The sequence below is a fragment of the Camelus bactrianus genome, chromosome 13, assembly GCF_048773025.1.
Source record: "Camelus bactrianus isolate YW-2024 breed Bactrian camel chromosome 13, ASM4877302v1, whole genome shotgun sequence".
Classification (NCBI taxonomy): domain Eukaryota; kingdom Metazoa; phylum Chordata; class Mammalia; order Artiodactyla; family Camelidae; genus Camelus; species Camelus bactrianus.
The window spans coordinates 47,947,223-47,970,326 of record NC_133551.1 but is presented as its reverse complement, the minus strand read 5'-3'; the positions used below and the strand labels follow the sequence as shown (position 1 = coordinate 47,970,326).

The following is a 23,104-nucleotide window of genomic DNA, read 5'->3' as shown; positions in this document are numbered from 1 at the left end:
AAATATGCAAAGTTTGAGATGCCGCTTAGATAGTGGAGATATCGAGATGGCAGGGGAATATCCAAGCATGGCATTCGAGGGAGTGGTCCAGGCTCTGAAAGCAGCAGAGATTGTCATATAAGTGAATGTATATGGAGAGAGGAGGCCAGGGCTGAGCCCTCCGGCATAGAACATTTAGTGGTGCCGAGAATGAGGAGGAACGCCCAGTGTGATGGCAGGAAAACCTGAAAATTGTGGTATTCTGGAAGCCAAATTAAGCAAGTATACCAAGGGGAGTAATTAACTATGTAACATGTTACTGATAGGTAGGATGATTGTATAAGTTACTGTCCAAACTAGGACACTGTTGAGAGTGAAAGTGGATATTTTTAATAGTTACTCCAGGGTAAAGACACATAAACCAAGATCATCCCACGCAAATCAGAATGTTGTCTGATAGGTCAATAAGAACTGACCATTATATTTAGCAACATGAAGGTAACTGGTGACCTTAAAGGACCAGTTTAGGAGTCACTAGAATGGATTCAAGAGAGGCGAGAGATCAGAAATGGCGAGTGTAATAGCTCTTTCAGGGTGTGTTTCAGTAAAGAGAAAAAAAGAAATGCGTGGTAGCTGAATCTAGGTGGTCGTACTATTCTTTCAACTTTTCTGTATGTTTGTTTTTTTTTGATAATACAGAGTTGGAAAAGTGAAACTGTTAAAGCGTTTAAAAATATTTTTATAATATGGGAAAAATAACATATTTGGATGCTGATGGGAAGGGATAGGGTCTAGGAAACAGAAATTGGCCTTAGTCGCGAGTATAGACGCTCCAAACAGAAAAGAAAGTAGAGAAGGGAGGCAAAGGTGCAGACACGTGGTGGTGCAGAGCCTGCGGGAGTTCTGCTTGTTTCAGATATTTCAGTGCAGTGGTGAGCAAAGTCATCTGCTGAGAATAAGGATGAGGGAGGAGGTGTTAGAAATGCGAAGTCAGAAGAAGCGTGAATAGTTATTTAGGGAAATTAGAGAGTAACAGGACTAGTAGCATGTAGTATGTTTGCCAGGCAGTTTAAGGGCCTTACTCACTTGAATTTTTTTTTCAAGAATTTTTTCCCCATCTTTATTGAGACTTTTTTTTAAATCAAGGTGTAATTGACATACAAGATTATATTAGTTTCAGGTTATAACATAATGATTCCATATTTGTATATACTGCAAAATGATGACCACAATAAGTCCAGTTAACATCCATCACCACACAATTACAGAATTTTTTTCTTGTAGTGAGAACTTTTAAGATTTACTGTCTAGCAACTTTCAAATATGCAATACAGTTTTATTAACTGTAGTCACCATGGTGTACATTACATTTTGTAATTGGAATTTTGTAACTTTTGACCTCCTTCATCCATTTTGCCTGCCCCACAACCCCACCCCCCACCTTTGGTAACCATCAGTCTGTTCTCTGTGTCTATGAACTTGGGTTTTTGTGTTTGTTTGTTTTAGATTCTACATAAAAGTGAGATCACATGGTTTTTGTATTTTCTTTGACTTGACTTATTTCACTTAGCATGATGCTTTAAAGATCTATGTTGTCAGAAATGGCAAGATTTAATTCTTTTTTATGACTAAATAATATTCCATTGTGTGTGTGTGTGTCTGTGTGTATATCACATTTTCTTTATCCATTTATCCATCGATGGACACTTAGGTTGTTTCCATATCTTTATCTCACTTGAATTTAAGGCAAGACAAACCATTAGCCTGTGAGGCTCAGAAAATAATGTTTCCTATAGCTCTGTAACAAATTATTCTCTCGTAGCCCTGGAAGCCAGAAGTCTGAAATCAGCATCCCTGGGCTGAAATCAAGGCACCAGCAGGGTTGCATTCCCTTTAGATCCTCTGGGAGATTGTCTGTTCCTTGCCTCTTCCAGCTCCTGGTGGCTGCTGGCATTCCTTGGCTTGTGGCCACATCACTTCAGTCTCTGTCCCTGTGGTCACATTGCCTTTTCTTCTTACATACAGAAGCCTTCCACTGCCTCTGTCTCCTAAAGACATTCGTGAATGCATGATCCAGGATAATCTCATCTCAATATTCCACCTTTATGTGGTACAGCCACTGTGGAGAACAGTATGGAGGTTCCCTAAGAAACTAAAAATAGAGTTACCATATGATCCAGCAATCCTACTCCTGGACATATATCTGGAAAAGATAAAAACTCTTAATTTGCACCCCAGTGTTCACAGCAGCACTATTTACAATAGCCAAAACATGGAAGCAACCTAAATGCCCTTTGACAGATAAATGGATAAAGAAGTTGTGGTGTATATATACAATGGAATATTACTCAGCCATAAAAAGGAATGAAATAATGCCATTTGCAGCAACATGGATAGACCTAGAGATGATCATACTAAGTGAAGTAAATCAGACAAAGACAAATCTCATATGATATCACTTATATGTAGAATCTAAAAAATGCTCATGAACTTATTTATAAAACAGAAACAGACTTATAGACATAGAAAACAAACTTATACGGAGAAGGATAATTTAGGAGTTTGGAATTAAAAGATACACACTACTATATGTAAAATAGATGAACAACAGAGACCTACTATATAGCACTATGTTCAATACCTTGTAATAACCTATAAAAATAATCCAAAAAAGAATATATATCTGAATCACTTTGCTGTAAACCTGAAACTAGCACAACATTGTAAAGCAACTATAGTTCAATTAAAAAAAGATCCTACCTTTATGAAGTTTATAGTGTAACAGAGAAACACCGACAACAACTTATAAGTGAATTATTTAGTAAATTAGAACAAGCTAAATACTGTGGGGATGGGGGAGTAAGAGTATGGCAAAGTGACAGGTTGAGTGCTAAACAGAGCGGTCAGGATTCACCTCAGGGGAAAGGTGGAACTTGAATAAAGACTGGAAGGATGTGTGGGAGTGAGCCAGACACATATCTGGAGGAGAATGTTCTGGACAAAGGAGACAGCTCAAGACAAGGCCCCAAGGCAGCAGGGTTATGGCTGTGGCGGAGGGAGCAGAGGGCGGGCAGTAGGACATGGAGACAGAGAGGAAATGGAGGAGGGGGGTGTCAGGGATCACGGTGGCCTTGGCCACTGTACAGCCTTTACCCTTTCCTCTGACTGAGACAGGAAGACATTGCACATCAGGAGAGATTGATCTTCAATAGATGAATGGACACTTCCTCACTTTTATCAAGAGGGAAGGAGAAGAAAGTGGGGCAGATACAAGTGGTTTTGTAGATTTGGTGACAGACAGATCTGTGACCTCACTTCACAAATATCTATTCAGCACCTACTATGCTAGACATAGTTCTAGGTGCTGGGGGATATGACTGAACAAGAGAGGCAGACCCCTCGTCACAGAGAGCTTGCTTTCTCTAATTATAATAAACCAGTACACATGAGAGAGAGTCAGCAATTGGGCAAGACAATTTTAAATGGTGCTAAATGTTTATGAAGAAAATAAAATAAACATAAGTGATAGAGACAAAAGGAAACCCACCTTCAACAGAGGAATCAGGGAAGACTTCTCGGAGGAGGTGACATTTGAACAGAGACTTGAATGAACATGAAAACCCAGGCTTGGGAAGGTCCAGAGGGGTTCTAGAAAGATCTAGGGGCAGAAAAATGCGGTGTTGAAGGACTGGCCAGAAGGGGGAGGGGGAGTCGGGGAGAGGACCTGAAGTGAGGCACGAGGCAGGTGGGGTTTAGTCATTGTGACCACAGTGTGGTGTTACCCAGAGGGCAGTGGGGAGGTTTGGGGCAGAGGAATGGTACCACGTGGTTGATGACTGAGGACCCTTCCTGGCTTATCTAGGGAATGGAATGAGGTGCAAGAGTGGAAGCTGGTCACTGATCGTTGCAGCATTGGAAAGGTGATGGCTTGGACCTGGGTGGAGACAGCGATAAGTGGATGGATTTACAATATGTTTAGAGAGTAACAGGATTTGCTGATGACCTGGATGAGAGGCAGACGAGAAAGAGAAATGAGTCAAGAATGACTCAGAGGGATACTGCCCAATCGGCAAGAGAGAGGATTATTTGTAAAATAGGTGTTTCTCTTTGTAGAATGTGACAATCCCAGGCAAATGGGACTGAAAAAGAAAAGAATGATCCTAGGTTTTGCTTGATTGACTATGGGAGCCAGAACCAGCACCTCTCCATGATGGTCCTAGGCACCGTTGGTATTCCCACCATTTCTTTGAGTTCTGTCACACTCCTGCCCTTCCAACTCACCCTCGAACATCAGTGCCCAAACTTGGTGAAATCTCTCCAGCCACCTTTTCTGATTCTGCTTCTGCTTCTGCTTCTGGGCTGCTGAACTGTTAACAGAGACACACAAACACACGTATTGGCCCCGCCGTGGTGTCGTGGGCTGCAGCCTCTGCCAGTGCTCAGCAATCCTGGCCCTGGTTGACTTACCACAGTGACTGTTCCAAACCGCTACCATTCATTGGTTACTGCAGCCTACATCTTCCCACCCACAATCCCTAACCCCAGAGATCTCCCCAGAGAAATGGGACTATCTGGTGAGCATTCTCAGGTTCCCCCACCTCTCAGTGCACCTACCAAAGTAGCCACCCACACATCCTCCCCCATTCCCCAGGAAGAAGGCATCCTGCCTTCTTGTGTTCCCCACCTCGTATTCTGCATCCCATCCCCTTCTGGTCCTCAGGACCTCACTCCGCTGTCGCCCCTGTGTCCTGCACCCCACCTCTCCTCTGCCGTCTCTTTCCCACAATACAAACATGCTCAATTCTTTCCCCTCCCACTATGCTCGCCAGCTACTGTTCCATTTCTGTCCTCTCCTCCACGACCACGTTTCTGGAGACATTGCCCCTTGTCTCTTGAACACTTTCTCACGTCTCTCCCTGCTCATCCCCCTGCAGTCCGGTTCTGCCCTCTCTCTCTCCCTGATAGTGCACTTCCGTGTATCCCAAAGGCAATGAGATAAATAAAAATAAGGATGTAAATTGTGCCGATCCCTGAGGCCCTTGTGGGGATGAAGTAAGATGATGTGCATGAGCACTTAGAACAGTGTCTAGGACATTGAAATTGAAAGAGCTCGGTAGCTGTAACTTGTTGCTGTTACCATTGCTACTGTAGCGGTATGTTTCACATTTGCCTCTGTGTGTATCATGTGTTTCACCATGGCTGCCTCACCCATTATCTGCGAAGCAGGGACTCTAGCTGTTTGTTGTCATGTTCCCAATGACTAGCGCAATGCCCAGGATGAGCTAAGTTCAGCACATATTGGAGAGACGGAGCGGGGCACTGGGGGTGGGATCATGTCCTTGGGCTCTGGGTTTTGTGGCCTCTGAAGACAGTCTGACCATCGTCTGGGCTCTCGCTGGGGGAGGCACACTTGCCCCCCATAGCAGCTTCTCAGCTCATAGTCCTGTCCTCACCTCCCATGCTGCCCTCCTTTAACCAGGAAGTCCAGGCCCCTGTCCTTCCTCCCTTGTCCTCACTGGGTACTGGCTGTCAGCAGAGCCAGCGGGAGCCCTGTCAGCAGGATCCCAGGCACTGCCCCCTTGAGGGCCTCGGGCTCCGCCTCCCCTCCCCTCCTTCAGCACAGGCCTCCCTGCCTGTCATACGTGTCATGCATTTGGCTCCAGCCTGTCTGGACAAGATGCGGCCAGGGTCCCTAAGCAGGCGGAGGGGCAGCAGCGGGCAGGATTTCAGACGAGGAGGGGCCAGCTAGGAAACAGTAGAGACATGAGAAAGCCCAGCCCTCAGAGCAGGGAGATGAGAGTATCCACGAGGGGCCACGCGAAAGCCGCCCTCAGATCTCCACAGGCGAGCAGCACCTTGGCCGGGATTGGCCCGGGAAGAGCCACACCGTGGAGCCCGTCACCCCAAGCCCTCCCCCCTCTTCCACCAGCGGTCATTTACTGAGCACCTGCTGCGCAGCTGTGTGCTGGGGTGGGAACGGCCGGGAGTGTGCAGTCAGTGCCACGAGCAGGGCACGGAAACAGCAGGGACCTGGAGGCTCGTCAGCCCCACGTGGCTCAGGGAAGGCCCTACCTGTGGGGAGACAGGGCAGAAATTCAGCCTGTGAGTGAGAAGGGGAAGAGAACTCCAGGCCAAGGGAACAGCAAGTGGAAAGGCATGGAGGTGTTAAAGAGCCGGGCAGGTTCTAGAGTCTGTAAGTAGCTGGATCTGGTGAGAGCTTTGGGAAGGGGAGGAGAAGAGGGGGTATCTGAGGCAGGGACGTAGACACAGGGCAGTCAGATCACAGGCTTTGTAAACCACACTAAAGGGCTTACACTGTATCCTCTAGTAGCTGTTGTAGTTGGTAGAAACCCGTGTCAAACTAATTCAAGCAAAAAGGAAATGTATGGATTTACGTAACTGTTAAGATCAGGGCTGAACTGTCTCCAGGCCCACCCGAAACTAGGACTCAAACAGTGTCTTTCACCCCCCATCTTGGTGCTATCTTCCTCTGGGCTTGACTGTGTGTAGACAGTTCCCCTGTGGAGTCACAGAAGATGGTTCTGGCGGTTCTAGGCCCAGGCTCCACAGATTTTTTTCTCAAGGGTCCAGATGGTAAATTTTTCAGCTTTGCAGGCCAAATCTTCTCTGTCACAACTACTCAACTCTGCTATTACAGCATGAAAGCAACCATAGACACTAGGTAAATGAATGAGTGTATCTGTGTTTTAATAAAACTTTATTCAAACAGGCAGCTGGCCCTGGGCCAAAGTTTGCGCAAGCCCTGTTCTAGGCTTACATGGTCTTTATAGCTCACTATCTTGGAAGAGAAGCGAGACTCCTACATCCCCCAGTGTCCACGCGTTAAATCCCAGAGAAGATTTTGATTCATCCCACTTGGGCAGGTGCCAGTCATTGAGCCAATGCCTGTGGTTCTGATGGTGAAATATCTTGATTGGCCAGCCTGAGCCTTGTGCCCATCCCAGTAGCAGTGGTGGGGTCAGCTCAACTAGGACCGTATGGAATGAAAAGTAGGATGCTTTCCAGAAGTGGGGAGGAGTGCAGATTTCCCCTGCAAGGTGCCAACAAGAAAGAGCATGAACTGAGTGCCCCAAGTTACCAGTGATGATCCAGCTTGAAATTGGTCCTGACACAGCCTCAGGGCAGCAGGCCAACCCTGGCAGTGCTGATGCAGGCCCTGCCCTGGCCTTTTCCCTCTGTGAAGAGTTTGCGCCTCAGCTGCCTTATTTACACCCAGTCAGAATTTCCTTGCCCACTCATTCCTCCTTACACGTTGCTGCGCCTGCCTGGGTGGGACTAGGGGGCAGGTCCCTGGGAGTGGGTGTGGGTGGGGGGCTGAAGCTCCCCTGCCCTTGGCAGGCGCTGCTTCCTTCTGGCAACCTTGGCACTCTCTCTCCCCATCTTGAGGGGAAGGTTACTTCTGGTTCTCTTCCCTCCTGTGCCTTTGTCTGCACTCCCCTTCTCTTCGAATACCCTTCCCAAAATGTTCCACAAAGCTCACACTTACTTATCTTTCAAGGCTCAGCTTGGTTTTGTCAACATCTCCTTCAGGATTTTCTGACACACTATCAGAGTAGCTAAAGTAAAAAATAGCGACAACCCCCAATGCTGGCAAGGATGTGAAGGAACCGGATCACTCATGCGTGGTTGATGGGATGTGCAATGGCCCAGTCATTTGGAAACAGTGGAAGCTTCTTCAAAAAGTATACTTGAAGAACCATATGACCCCACAACTGCACCCTTGATATTTATTTCAAAAAGTGAAAACAGATGTTCACAGAGAAACTTATGCACGAATGTTCATAGTAACTTATGTACAACAGCCCAAAGTGGGGCAATCTACAAGTCATCCAGTGGGTGACTGGGTCACAGACGTTGTACCTGAATATCAGAATACTACTCAGCCCTGAAAAGGAAGGAGTACTTAATGTACACAACAGTTTTGATGAATCTACAGGGGATCATGCAGAGTGAAAAAGGCCAATTCCCAAAACCTACATATTCTAGGGCTCTATTTCATATGTCTATATAGCACTTCTGAACAAAATTAAAAATTAAAAACCAATTAGTGGTTGCAGGAGTTAGGGGCAGGGAGAGAACATGGGAGAAAGGAGGTGGATGTTGTTATAAAGGTGAAACGTGAAGGATCATTGAGGTGATGGAAGTGATTTATATCCGGACCTCCGTGGTGGATACGAACCTACACATGTGATAATATCACATAGAACTAAACATACACACATAGACACAAATGAATACAAGTAACCCTGGGGAAATCTGAATTTGAAAACGGGGCAATGATTGGATCAGACACTTCACCAAACAAGATACACAGATGACAGATAGCCCTCAGAAGATATTCAGTATCATTAGTCACTAAAGAAATGAAAATTAAAACCATGAGATGCCACTTTGGGCTGACTGGAATGGCTTTGATGAAAACCTGACATCTCCAGAGCTGATGGGGATGGGCAGCAAGTGGAATTCTCATAAATGGCCGAGGACAATAAAAGGCAGAATCCAGCTTCCACACTCAAAAATAGTTGCCGGTTTCTTAAACAAGTAAACATATACCTACCCTGAGCTATCAATTCAATTTCCAGGTATTGACCAGGTGAAATAAAGACTTATGTCCACAAAGTACCTATGACAAGTGTTATAAAGGCTTTATGTGACAAAGAGTGGACACTGGATCCAACTCAAATGAAGGATAAACAAACTGGGTTCATCCATGCATTGGAATCTGCTCAACAATGGACGTAGAGTGAACTACTAATGCCTACAACAATGTAGACAGATCTCAAATGCATTATGCCAAGTGAAAGAAGCCAGAATCAAAGGACTACCGTGTATGATTCCATTTCTGTGGTATTCTGACAAAGACTCAACTGTAGGGACAGACAGCAGATCAGTAGTTGGCAGAGGTAGGGGTGGAGAAGGGTCTGACTACAACAGGACCTGGGGAAATTATGGGAATGATCGAACTGTTATATATTGTGGTTGTGGGGTGTTTACACCTCTGTATGCATTTATCAATACTCATAAAAATATTTCTTCAAAAAAAAAATTTCCCCACACCCCAAAGTTGGTCCGAGACCTTTGTACCCACACCAGTTCCAAAACATAGGATGTGCAGACGTATTTTCTTATGATTATTTGTTTACCTATGTCTACCATTAGCTCCTGTAGGGAAGGACCAAAGCTAGTTTACCTTTAGGTCCCCAGCCAGCACTCCAAGCTGGACCAGGCACTGAGTAGGCAAGTAGTCGCTGGATGAAGCTGTGTTCTCCAGCTCCATCTAATCCCGCATAGGACTGGGGACAGGAGCTTCGTGCTCATGCTCGGAGCAGTACTGGTTGGTTATTACCTGCTGTTTGTCTTCTTTGCCTCTTCTCGCAGGACATAGGCCCACCTGTCCTACAGATTTACCACCCTTCCTCCTAAGGCTCCTGCTTGCCATGGGATCCATTCAGGTGGGTCAGCGAGAGAAGTGACAGCAGGATGTAAGCTTGACAAGGCACCGACCAAGTGCTCATCTTGTTTGCTTGGCCATATCCCAAGGTGTCACTGTGCAGGGCCATTTATGTGGGGCTGCCGCAGCGAGATCCCAAACAAGACCAGGTAGATTCTAGAGAACCCGTGTCCCTCCGCTTTGTCTACCTGCCCCTTCCCAGATCAGGTTCTAGGAAGGAGGATCTGTGTGGTTTGGCTTTCACCCATTAGATGACAGTCTCACGCTTCTGGGACCAAGGGCTGTGGCTGAATCTAGCAGACTGATGCGCTGTGGCCCCTGGTCTCAGCACCCACTATTGGGCTCTGCCTTCTCTTTGTCTCCTGGGCTGCTTGGGCTTTTCACACGTATTGGGAATAGCGGCTAGAAGGCTGGCTGCCCGACCAAACAGGCACAGATGGAGAGGTGAAGCTGGGTGTTGTCCTAATCCAGCAAACCCACATCTGGAGGCGCCTTTCTCAGCGGGTTGGTGGGGACAACGAGGAGACCCCACTCCGGGTCTGCTGGTGCCCACAAACAACTACTCCCCTCCCAGGAAATAAGACCCAGTTAGCTGTCCTGCCGGTCTCTGGGCACAGTTTGTTCTGGGCTTCAGGAAATGGTTTAGGTAGATGCACCAGAATTGGAGACATTCACCTTCTACACTGCATCTCAGCCACACTGCTGGATGTTAAATGAGCTGCAAGATCCCTTTGGGGGGTCCTGGGTTGCCCATCCTGGCTGGTAGACTGGCCGTCGTAAGAGTCATCATCCTCTCTCAGTCTGTAGTCAGGGCAGCCTTGGGGACCTGCGGTCCCAGCCTTGCTGTGAAAGGCACAGGAGTCAGACTCCCTTAGCATGTGCCCTCCTAGAGCCCCAAGTCTCCACCACGCTACACACTAGGATCCAAGAAGACAAGATGCACAGGTCCCCATGCAGCTTCCGCCTCCTTCTTCCCCTGTTTCTTCTCACGCACTCACACACACCCTCCTGAAACCTGATCTTAAGGCCCCTTTGCGTGCTGGGGCTCTCGGCAGAGGCGGTGAGCTGGCGGGCTGGGGCCTGTCTACTGGAGCCTGCCGCTGCCCCACCCTGCCCCGCCCCCCCAAGGCCAGGGCAAGCAGGTCAGGCATCCCACACCCCCACCAGTCTGGCCAGTTATTCTGCACCTTGAGGGCCACCTCCGCCCTGGCCAGGCCCCCAGACTGGCACTCTGGTCTCTGGGCAGAAGCCCCTGAATTCTCTTCCAGGTGTAGCATGGAGCTCTGCCCAGACCACCTGCACAATTAACACAAACACACACACACACACATACAGCACCTCTGTGTGTCACCCCAACCCACTTCCTGTTGTTTATGGCCCCCTGGCTCAGCTTCCAAGGCCTCTGCAGGCACTGAGCCACCTCATGGGGGCTGAACAAAGTGCAGTGGAAATACTAAGGGAAGAATGCAAGTCTACCTGGGGTTGTCAGGAAGACTGTCCAGAGGAAGTAGCATTTGCACTTAAAGAATGAGAAGGGATTTTCCAGGCAAATATAGAAGGAAGAGGGCTGGTTGGGGGCGGGTACATTTCAGGCAGAGGGACTGTGTGTGTAAATGCACCAAGAGCAGCATATTCGGGAGCTATAGAGGGCATGGTTGGTGGAACACAACTGGTCTCAGGAGAATGAAATCCAGGTTGCATTAGATGGAGGAGTGGATAGGAGATGAGGAAGTTGAGACAGAATATCCACTGCTGTTTCTCGAAGTTTTGCCACGAAAGGATAGAGAGAGATGGGTAACTTGGGTACATGGTCAGGAAAGTGCTGAGTTTGTTTGTTTGTTTGTTTTCACACAGGAGAGACCTCAGCTTGATTGTATGCTTAGGCCAAACAGGGATGGGATCCATCCACAGCATGACAGAGGATTAAGCTTTGGTGGACGAAGGGCTGGGGTTAAGGAGCAAGAGGCTGAAGGAGTTCCTGTCTCGTCGGCTTGGTTTTGTGTGTGAAGTGAGAGAAGAGAAGAGATTCCTGCTTAGATAATGTTGGAAGAGGATAGAGAGTTTATGGAGAGTAGAGAAGGTTTGGAATAACTACTGAGCAAAGGAAAGGGTCCAACTAAGGCTCAAGTCCATCAGTTTGTTGTGGTACCTAGCAGTCCATGCATGTGTGTGTGTGCGTGTGTGTTTGTGTGTGTGTGTGTGTTCCTACAGCACTTTGAGTATATAAAATATGAGTGTAGGATCAGATTAATCTCTGATTGGGTTTTGCCTAATGGATGAGACAAAAAGACAATGGAGCAAGAGGATACAGGGTCCTGGCAAGAGAGAAATTGAAGAAATGAATGAGATTCTAGCCAGGAAAGAGATATAACCTGGGAATGAAGAAACTTTTTAAACTAAAACTCAAAACCCAGAAGCAATAAGGGAAAAGATTGATAAATTTGACTACATTAAAAAAAATATTGCCCAAAAAAGGGAGGAAAAGAAAGCAAGAAAAGAAAACACCACAAGCCAAGTGAATAAATAAATAAACTCAGAGAGATATTTATAATTGTATCTCAGAGAATTCATACATTTAATAGATAAAGAGTTTCAAAACAAGAGAAAAGATGGTTAGCTAATGCTGTGGTGGTAATCATATTGCAGTATCTGTGTATAAAATCACATGTTGTACACCTTAAACTTACACAATGTTACACATCAGTTATAGTCAGTTATATCTTAATAAAGCTAGGGGGGAAAAAGAAGAAAAAGACCAATAACCCTTTAGAAAAATGGGCAAGACACATGAACCAAGTTCACGGAAAAAGAACTACAAACGGTTCTTCCATTAATGAGACAAATGTTCAATCCATTCATAATAAAAAATGCAAATTAAACCCACACTGAGATACTATTTCTTCCTATCAGACTGGCAAAATAGAAATGTTCAACAGTACATTCTGTTGGTGAGGCTGAGGGTGGAAAGGGCACTTTCATATGTTGCTGGTGGGTGTTGTGAAACGGTGTGATCTTGGTGGAAAGGAATTTGGCAATATGGAGCAAAATTATATATATGCGTATTTCCCTTTGATCCAGCAAACCCACTTCCAGGAATCTATTCTAAAGATACATTGGCAAATGGAAAAGATGTATGCATGATGTTATCCATTGTAATCACTGTGGTGGGACCTACTTTACAAAAGACTAGAAACAACTCAGGGGACTGATTGAATAATATATGTACATACCATAATGGGGTGTTATCAAGTCTATTACTCTCCTACCAGGATCTATTGTAAAGTGGGGAAAAAAATAAAAAAGTGAAACAGGGTATGTGTTCCCTTTCTAGTGAATATAGAAGGGAATAGAAGTTCACACAGACATGTTATGTATTTGCTTATATCAAAAAAAAAAAAAAAAACAGCAAAGGAGGCTAAAATAAAAACTAATAAAAATGAATACTATATGGGAATAGAAATAACAGGAGTTGGACACAAATGAAAGTGTGACTTCTCTGAGTATATCTTGCTTTATGGATTTAATTTTGGAATTCTATAAAGGTTCATATCATCATAAAACAAAATTAAATTAAAATGAGGGATCAGAAGACTCTCAGAAGCAAAACCAAAATGAAACAAATGAACCTAACTATGTATTGTTGATGAAGTAAACTTAGCAGTTTTCTTTCAAAATAATTTTGCAAAAGCAAAGTAGTTTGTCTGTACCTCTTGTGGGGTATACCCTAAGGCAAAAAGAACTGCAAAGGAACTTTAAATAACTTTTAGTATTGATAATGCTAGTAATAATACTGGTGGTGTTATTCTGAAACTATTCTACATATTTTCTATATGTATCTACATGTATGGATATATTAGGATAAAGCAAATAAATAAAATGTTACTGTCACTATAAACAATGATGTCAGCTTAAGAGAAAAGAGCTATAAATATAAAATCAAATGTTCTCAACACATTTCTTCATTTGCGTATCTTTGTACATTTGATTTTGGGGGGTCAATTTTTGTCAGGTTACCAGCAGCTTATGGTTTTTATTCTGTCTATTTGCATAGCAATGTTTGCATACTATTATAAAGTGAAAAAAGTAGTCTATAGAGCAATCTGAAAAACAATATGGGAAAAGGAAGATCAGTATGGATGCATACCAAAAGGTTAATTGTCTGTGTTGTGGGATTCTGGTTATTTTCTACTTGTGTGTGTGTGTGTGTGTGTGTGTGTGTGTGTGCGCGCGCGCGTGCGTGCACGTGTGCACGCACGTACCTATCTGTATTTTTTTCCAAAACTAACACGTATTACAAGCGACACCAAAAATAAGGTGTTTCTTTAAGTAAAAATTAACATAATGAGCTTTCTAATCAGCTGGAAAGAAGTGAGGAAGGAGGAGGACAAGGAAAAAAATATGTTGAGACCATTTGGCTAGATCTTAGGCGATTTCACTAGCATATAACATACAGTACATGCTGGGAAGCAGATAAAATCCTGTCCAAGCCTGACGAGCAACTGCGTAACTTTTATAAGCATGGTCCTGACACAGGAGAGGTTCTTGCCCCAGGTTTATCCACGGGGACCTCTGGTAAAACATCAAATATATTAATTCACTTAGATTGCGTGTCCAGGCATGAGAAACATGCATGACCTTTGTACACAGAAGGGACGTGTGCTCACTCAGAAGCCCAGAGGAAAGCCACTGTGCAGGAATGGCCTTCCTGTGCTGTCACATGCTGACAGCTTCTTCCCAGCAGCAAGTGATGGGGAGGGAGCAGCACTGAAAGTTTTCGGCCTATTTCAAGTTCACTTCACAATCTAATAATGTTAGGCCTCCGGGTGATTACTGATGTTGTTCCCCGGGGTCCAGTGACTGATGGGGTTGGTGACGATGGGAGTGAGACGTGGACACTGAGGTTAGAGTCTGTGGGAGGGGCCAGATGAGGTCTAGCTTCTGGGCTGGGGGTGCCTCTCCTCCAGTCTTCAGTTTTTCAGTGGGCTGATTCAGGCTGAGTGAGAAACAGAGACCATCCCCAAGGCCTGGGCCTCCACACTTCCATTCTTGGCCAAGAAGACCCCAAGCAGACCCCGCAGCAAGGTCAACACACAGACAGTGACCAGGTGCTGGCCATCTCCTGGGCTGCCCTGAAAAAGGTCTCAAAACCAGGTTGCTAGGTTCCGTGTGAAGTCGTGTTGTCCAAGCACCTCTGACAAGCTTGATGCCTCTTGTCCCTCCGCTGCCCTCACTTCCTTCTGCCTCCCCCTGATGCCATGCCCACCCCCTGCGTCCCCCATGCCCTGTCCTGCCCACTCTTCTGCCTCCGGGGGAAAGTGAGACTTGCCTTTTCTGTTTTCTCTTCCCAGCTCAACATCATCACCTCATGCTTTCTTCGCCCCTCTTTTCCCTCCCATCTTTACCCCAGGCCAGCACTCCCCCTCACCTTAAGCTCCGAGTCCCTCCCCGACCTCCTGAGGAGCTCAGCACTCCCCATCCTCCTCTGCCAGCCACAGTGTTCAGGCTCCTGCGTGTCTGAAGCCTCCCCTCAGCCCTGCCTGCCGGCCACAGGAGACTGCGATTTTTCTCTTTGTCAGACGGCCAGCTCCTATGGCTGTTCACCTGCTCTGTCCTCTCGTCTGAATTCTTCCTCCTCGCCCTGGGTGGTCCACCTCCCAGAATTCTCTCCCAAGTTCTGCCTCTCTGCCTTGGCTGTATTTGGGGGTATTTTTCTGCTCAGCTGGATAGTGTCTCATCTCCGTGTTCCCAGATCTCAGGAACAGCGTGGGCAGCAGTGACTATTTGATGGATGTATGCATGGATAACCTGCCAGAGGGCTTCCTGCTCTGAGATACTGGTCCCTGCTGAGGGCATCTTGTCTCTCCATTCCTACAGCTGGCCACATAAGGACTGGCCAGGCCCATTCCTCCAAACTCAGGCTCCACTAAACAAGATCTGTCAGACCCCGCCCGGCAGCTACCCAATGAACAGGCTGAGGCAGGGAGGGTGTACTGGATCATGGAGGGTGGCTTCCGGCAGACCCACAGCCAAGACAGATGTACAGAAGAGCCAGCCAGTACTTCAGACTAGTACTGGAGCATTTTGGGATCCTGAATAGCCCTGTTGTATTCCAGGTTCTCCAAGCCAGCACCCATGTTCCTGGATGACTCCTTCCGCAAGTGGGCTAGGATCCGGGAGTTTGTGCCGCCTTTTGGGATCAAAGGTCAAGGTATGTTGGGAACCCTGTCCCCATTCTCCATTAACATCTCATCCCCTAGACTATCTCCCTACACTCCAGGACAGGACTTTACCCTCAGAAGTCTCCCTGCCTGGGAGCATCCCCCTCAACAGTGCCCTCCCTTCTCTCCCTCTTTCCTGTCCTTCCTTTTTTCTTACTTCTTTAGTGGAACATTTTCTCAGAGCCCACCACTCTGCCAGGGGCTGGGTGTACAACAGTGGAGCGGACAGGTGTGGTCCCTCTCCTCAAAAAGCTCCATTCTACTGCAGACACAGATCCTTAGAGCGCAAGACAGTAAGGACTCTGATGAGGGAAGATCACAGTGCTGAGATCACAGAAAATGGGTGTCTGAGACATCAGTGCCCCCTCACACCTAGACCTTCAAGGACAAATCTAGTAGGTTGGGTTGAACCATATGAAGAGCTCCTTTTTCCTGGGTGCAGGTGTCCAAGCAGCCTAACTTTTCTCCTAAATCCTCACTCGAGATTCTGATCCTACTAAGCTTTGAAGGACAGGAAAGGCCAATTCAGAGCCCATAGGCCAGCAGGCAAAAGCACCCAATAGTTGATGGCCCTTCTGCTAAGGTTCCCCTCCTAGAAAAAAAAAATTCATATACTTGACCTTGGCCAATTGGTAGCAATATGCTTTCTCCTCAGAGGTGAAACTGGAGGTGGGAGAAGGAGGGGATCTGTGGCCTTCCCTGAAGCCCACTGTAAAGTGGATCTGTAGGCACTCAGTATAGAACATTCCTTACAGGTTTGTTTCCTTACCCTTTCTCATTCGACTTCTGGACAAAATTGTCCATGCCTACTGTCTCCTCTTTCTCACCATTTACTCCTGAAGAACCTCTTCTCCTCCCGCCAATTCAGTGAAACTGCTCAGTGCCCCCATGAGATCCAAAGGGTACATTTCAAGTTCTTAATTTGATCTCTTAGCTGCATCTGACAATCTGTTAAAAAATATGTGGTTGTTATGTTTAATTTTGGAAGCATCCTTACTTTATCTGAAATATTTCAGGCATATAAAAAAAGCATAAAGCCTAGTATAATGAGTACCCACGTACTCCCTACCCAGCCTCAGAAATAAAACTTGAGATAGAATTAAAGCTCTGTGTAGCCCTTCCCTTCCTTCCCCAGGAGACCATCATCCTGGATTGGGCATAATCATTCCATGCCTGCTTATATATTTCTACAGCATTTATATATCCATCAAAAATATGGCATGATTTTTGCACTTTTTGAACTTTACAAAGGTATTGTATATGTGTGTGTGTATTTCTCAGATTGATTTTTTTGCTTATGCTTTATCTGTGTTGATACGTGTATCTGTGTTGGTATGTGTAACTCTAGGTCATTGACTTTGTAACTGCTATGTTGTATTCCATATATCGCATTTTATCCATTTTCCTTTGGTGGACATTCAGGTTGCCTCCAACATTTTGCTGTTACAAACAGTTCTGCAGTGAACATTCTTGTACAAGTCACCTTAAACAAACGTGTGAGTTTGTTGATGCTATCCACCTAGGAGCAGAGTTGCAAGATTCTAGTCTATGCACATCTCTAGCTTTACTTGATAGTAACATGCCTTCCACTGTGGTTTTACCAACTTACTTACCTTGTCTTTAGGTCTTTATGTACATTATCTTTTCATCTTCCTAACAACTCTGCACAGTAGAAATTACCATCTTCATTTGAAAGATGAGGAAACCAAAGCTCAAAGAAGTTAAGTGATTTATCTGAGGTCACAGAGCTCATAAGCAGCATAGCCAGGATTTGAGTCCAAAGCTGATATCATGATCTGTTAATATTATAATGCCCTCATTAAACTAGAGTCTGAAAGGAGAGCCACCCTCACTGCCAAAGCCAGAGAGAGGCCAAGAAGAATGAGGTCTGAATATGGTCACAGGATCTGAGAGCACAGAGGTCACAGGGCCCTTGCTGAGGGCAGCCTGAGCAGAGTGCAGGTAGGCAGATGCCAGGCTGCAGGGCTTGGAGAGGGAAGGCGGTAGAGACAGCTGGCAAGAACAGGATTAGAGACCGACAGTGTTAGAGGGAGAAGGTGAGGGGAAGATGGTACTGGAAAATGCGGCAGAGTGGCCTGACCTGGGGAGCTGGCTGGGACTACTCTACACCATTGGTTGTCCCCTCACTTGCTTCCTGGTATCTGCTCGGTGGGGGCACAGAGGTGAGCACGTGGTCTCTGCCTCTGATAAGCACTCTCATTCCAGGAAAGGCTGACAGGCAAGGCCATGCCTGGGGATGTGAGTCCAGAGAGCCTGACTGCAGAGCTTCCAAAAGCCAGCTGACACCCCCCAGGAAGGGCCAGGGAAGCCCTGAGTAAGGAACTGCAGGCCGGTGCTGGGGTCTGGCTCCAAGCAGAGCTGTGGGTGCCCGCCTCTTCTTCTGCTTCCATCTCCTTTCTCAGGGAGGAAGTTGGGCCAGTGGCCCAGCCTTGTGTCCAGAGCTCGCTCCTCCACCTCCACCTCCAACTTCGCTCCAGAACCAGGTGCCTTTAAATCGGCCAACATTTCATGGGAACTTAAGTGACCCTCTAACAGCTACCTCCCTTCTCTGTCCACAGACAATCTGATCAAAGCCATCTTGTCTGTCACCAAAGAGTACCGCCTGACCCCTGCCTTGGACAGGTGAGCCACTTGCTGCCCAGCCTCCCGTCCCTCGGCTGCTTGGCACATGCAGAGGTGCTGAGGCCCAGCTGGCCTTCCCTGGACACGGGCAGGTCCTCCAGCGTAGCCACACATGCACACACAGCACACACACTGGGATGGGTGAGCAGATACGCGGGGCCACCTCTCAGCCCTCAGACAGCAGGATCTGAGGGTGAGAACTGAGCTTACTGGGCTGGAATCATTGGGATTGAGAAGCTGGGTGGTGGGGCAGCTGAAGGGGCTTAAATCCAGGAGGTACTGACAGCTCTGAAGCCAACAGACCCTGAATGGGGGAAGCCCCAGGGTCAGAGGTGGGAGAAGCAAACTGAGTAGGGTCCCAGGTGGCTGCTGAGTGCATGGGGGCTTCTTAGTTAAAAATAAGTGCAGCCTTGAGTCCTGGAGCCTCTGGTCCCATTCCTCTGTTCTGGCTTTTCTGGAGTAGCCCTCAGGCTCTGCCTGCTTCTCCCTTTCCCTTGAAAGCCTAAACCCCACTAATCCTTGAGGAGTCATTAACCCAGATTATCGTCTCTCCAGAGTCTCTTTCCTCCCACCCCAGAGCTAGTGCCCAAGCCCCGCCCACACGTTTCCCTGGAGAAGCGTCAGGACAGGAGTGTCTACGAGCCCGAGTGGCTCAGCTCTCCTCTCTGCAGTGTGGTTCTGACCTCCTCCCAGAAATGCTGCTGAAAGCCCACTGGTCTTCCTCCTCTGTCCCAGCCTGTGCTTGGCCGAGGGCATGGGATCAGGGGTCAAAGGAGCTGGGGGGAGGAGGCCTGGTGGACAGCCCTCCAGAGGCCTCTACCTGTCCCCTCAGCCTCAGCTGCCGCCGCTGCATCATCGTGGGCAACGGAGGTGTCCTTGCCAACAAGTCTCTGGGGTCACGAATTGATGACTATGACATCGTGGTCAGGTGAGCTCCCCAAAGCAGTGTCTCAGGCACATCCGTGTCCTGGCCCAAACCCTGGCCCCTGAGCCCTTTAAGGACTGTCTGTCCTTCTGGCCCATTGGGCTGGAGATCTGCTGAAGCCTCGAGAAGAACCCTGGGTCGGAGGGATTCCAGACAGGAAGCTAGGCGGCATTGGGCGGCCTGGGCTTGTCATTCTGAGCACCTGGGGTATCCTGGGGTCATGGTGCCTCCCCAGACACAGGCCTGCAGACCATGCAGTGAGTGCAGGGCAGGCTCTGACTGGGCCTGCTCTCTGCAGACTGAACTCAGCACCCGTGAAAGGCTTTGAGAAGGACGTGGGCAGCAAAACTACACTGCGCATCACCTACCCGGAGGGCGCCATGCAGCGGCCTGAGCAGTATGAACGCGATTCTCTCTTTGTCCTCGCTGGCTTCAAGTGGCAGGACTTCAAGTGGTTGAAGTACATCGTCTACAAGGAGAGAGTGGTGAGCTCCCTGTGTGGCGGCTCATGCCCCTCTTGCCCCGGCCTTGCCTAGCTTCCAAGTCAGCCCCTTCCCCTGAACCAGGCAGAGGGCAAAGAACAAGTAGAAACTTTCCAAAGGAGGCGTTAAGGACCCAGAGGTGAAAGGGGCAGAGAGGCCAGGGGATGCCAGGGTCGCTGGCCCAGACTCCTGGAGCCGATATGTCTGCTCTCTGCTACCTGCCTCCAGCTCCCTGGGCTGCAGGTCCTGCCTCGGCCTTCTCTAGCCAGGCCCCTAGTGCCTCCTCAGCAGCTCCCTGGGCCCTTCCCTGACCCTTGCTCCCCGCTAAGGAAAGCTCTCACTTGGCTTGCCTAGCATACTGCTGATCTTCATAATCCCCTGCCCTCACTTTGTCCTTGTCCCCCAAGTCCCTCTTGCCATCGGTGAGGTCTCTCTGACCCCAGTCGTGTGGGTCTCCCCTCCTTCCCAGCCAAGGGAAGAAGGCCTTATTTGGACCCTGGGACCGTTCCGCAGGGACAGCAGACCCCTCAGTTGAGGGTGCCAGTTCCCAGACTCGTAAGTCCTGGCCTCTCTCCACTTTGTGCTTTTACCAGTGACCTGTGGTTGGGTCCCCATCCTGCCATTGAGTCTGGTTCCACTCTGAGGATGGACAGATTCTGTACTCATTGTTCTCGACAGACAAGGGTCAGGGCCCGTTTCTTTAGAGAGCTTACATGGCCGAGTAGGGTCAGACTGCTCCTTAGTGGACCACCCACTGAGTCCCCCTCCTGAGTCCTCTGTCTCTCAGCTCTGGCCTATGGGGCTCTCTGCCAACTTGTCCAGGCCCGTTCCTCCTCTCCCCTTAACCAGCTGTCACCAGCCACCATGAGGGAGGGGCACTGCAGAGTTCAGGCCATTCATCTTCCAGTACCCCAGCCTCTTACCAGGGGAGAATGATGACAGACAGCCCTCCGCCTAAAGTAAGAAGCTAGCTGTTCTTTCTGGAGGCTTAGAGGAGAGCTGGGGGGCTGGGACAGCTTCTCCTGCCTGTGGAGGTCTCAGCGCAATCTGGTTTAACTCCACAGCCTTTTCCCAAGCAAGGCCAAGTGCAGGCAGTGCCAAGTAGGTAGCAAGCAAGAGAGAAGACAGAAGTCAGGTCCAGAAATTCAAGTAGGTGGGACAGGGGAAAGGGGAGCCCACTCAGAGCCAGGCTGAAGGCGGCAGCCTGGCTCCCCAAAGGGGAAGAAAGGGTTTGGCTTCAGCCAGTCCCAGCTGCAAGCAGACCCACTGCCCACACAAACCAGGCAGAGTGTGGGGGCTGAGGGAGCGCCCCTCTGTCCTCACAACCCCATGGCCTGAGACACTAATGTCCTCAGAGCCCTTCTCTTTGCCTTGAAGGAATAGAATTGGCATCACAGGTAGGCACTTTTCAGGGAGAAATGGGAGGAAAGTGGGTCTGCCTTGGTGAACCCCAGAGAGCCTGGGGGCTGCTTTCTCACCCTGCCTTCTGCCCATCTGCCCACCCGCTCCTGGCGGATCTGCTCCTCTGCCCGTGGATACCTGTCAGAGGAGCTCCTAGAGGGCAGGGCCCTGATCCCATTTGCTTTTCTTCCCCCTCAGTGCCCAGTCACCACAGATAATCTGGAATTGGCTCAAACACCAGATCCTGCTTCCCGCTGGGCAGACTGGGATAGGACAGGCTAGGCCACAGGGTGGGGCAGGGCCAGCCAGATGGGTCTTATCACATGTTTCTTCCAAGGTCACCCAGATCAGTTAATTCAAGGCTCTTACAATTAGTCCAAGGGAGTAAGGAAGGAAAGAAGAAAAGGAAGGAAGCCAACTAGAGGCGGAAGACTCAGTGTACACAGGCCCCTCGGGGAGCAGACAGCAGGGCCTCATTTTTCCCAGGAAGACTCAGGAGCTCACGGCTGGCCTGGCCTTGGCGACAGGCCTATCCAAGGGACTAACTAGAGCAGTTGGGATGAGGAGGTGTGAGCTGTGCTCAGTCACACCCTCACTGTGCCGATGTCTGTGTCCTGTCTTGGCCAGGCCCAGGCACATGACCAGTCCTGTGGGCCTTGGTGAGTACTCCTTCCCAGGGTTGGGGCATGTGAGTGGAAAGGGGACAGAGGAGATCGGACAGAGTCCTCTGAAGTTCCATGAGCCTTCCCTGGCTCCAAAGGCAAAAATAACTTGGGCCTTTAGAGTGAGCTTCTGGAGGAAAGCAAGTGACGCCCATGGCCTCACCTCTCCCAGCACCCGAAGTGGGCCCGCCCGGGGCCCTGGAAGTTACCCTGGAAGTCTCTCCTTTAGTGCCCTCCTCTATCCCAAGCCTAGGGCTGATGCCTTCACAGGACCTCTCCCACACTCTCCTTCACTTCTCTGCATCTGAGACCGAGGTAAATGTGGGAGAGGCTGCTTCCCCAGACCCCCATCTGTCTGGTGCCCAGCCACAGACTTGCCCTGCTCCTGCAGTGATGTTTCTAACCATGCATCCTCTGGGCTACTGGAGAGCTCACTGCACCTGTGTGGAGCCTCACCTGCAGAATTCTGGCAGAAGGCAGCTCTGTATTCAGGAGCCACAGCCTGGCTGGGCAGGCCGGAGCAGGTAATAGGCCTCAGTCATGGCTGCTGCCTGCCACTTGCTATGCGAGCAGTCACTCACTGCATGTGTAACTTCCTGGTACCCAGGAGTCCTGATGGGGCATGGGAAAGGGAAAGATGTAGGGAAGGAAGAGGGAACAACCCCAAAACAGCGTGTGCTGGGGCTTTTCATGCTTTCTTCATCCAAATAGGAGCTGTCCTCGTCACCTTTTGTGGCTGTTTGGTTTCCTGATTCACTGGGCAGTAGCACAGATAACTCCAAACAAGTTACCTTTAAAGGGGCCCTTTATCCCCCAGATCCCAGGAGACCAAGCAGGTGGCCGAGTTCCCAGCAGGCCTTGTGTGCTGGATAGGTCTGAGGGGCGCCAGTGGACTATGAGTGGGGAAGCTGAGGTTCGGAGGGAGGGAGGAACTGGGGATATGGATGTAGATCCGTGGAGGGAGGGGCAGCCTCCAGCTTTTGTGAAATTCTTCTCAGAGGCATATCTAGTTCCATCCCTCCACGCACGCACTCATTTGCCAGGCATCGCTGGGTGTTCTCTGCTGGCACTGTGCTGCTCCCTGGGAATACAGAGATGAGTTAAATACTGTTTCTGACCCAAAATCACTCAGTCTGGTGGGAGAGACAGTGCCCAGCTGGAGTTATAATGCAGTATGATAGGTGCTCTGACCCGAGCATCCTCTTCCTGCTGTTTGATGAAGGCTGGATATGCCCTGTCCATTGTTCTGAGGAAGGAGCCCTGGGACCTGGAGAGGAGGGGGCATGTGACAGGCAGAGCTTCCTGTGCTGTGTCCACTGCCT

The 23,104-nt window shown here is 48.6% G+C and overlaps 1 protein-coding gene across 6 annotated transcripts in view; it reads left to right on the top strand.

The window, feature by feature from the left end:
* Positions 1–23,104, top strand: part of ST3GAL3 (ST3 beta-galactoside alpha-2,3-sialyltransferase 3) — a 187,225-nt gene that overhangs the window by 143,571 nt on the left and 20,550 nt on the right. For 4 of the 6 annotated variants that reach the window (XM_074376640.1, XM_074376638.1, XM_074376639.1 and 1 more), the window contains 4 exons: positions 15,565–15,659; positions 18,249–18,312; positions 19,145–19,240; positions 19,536–19,722. In XM_074376640.1, coding sequence (XP_074232741.1) covers positions 15,565–15,659; positions 18,249–18,312; positions 19,145–19,240; positions 19,536–19,722 — 442 coding nt within the window. Of the gene's footprint in view, positions 1–15,564; positions 15,660–18,248; positions 18,313–19,144; positions 19,241–19,535; positions 19,723–20,783; positions 20,869–23,104 lie in introns of all 6 variants that reach the window. The other 2 variants (XM_074376641.1, XM_074376642.1) reach the window with 1 other exon arrangement.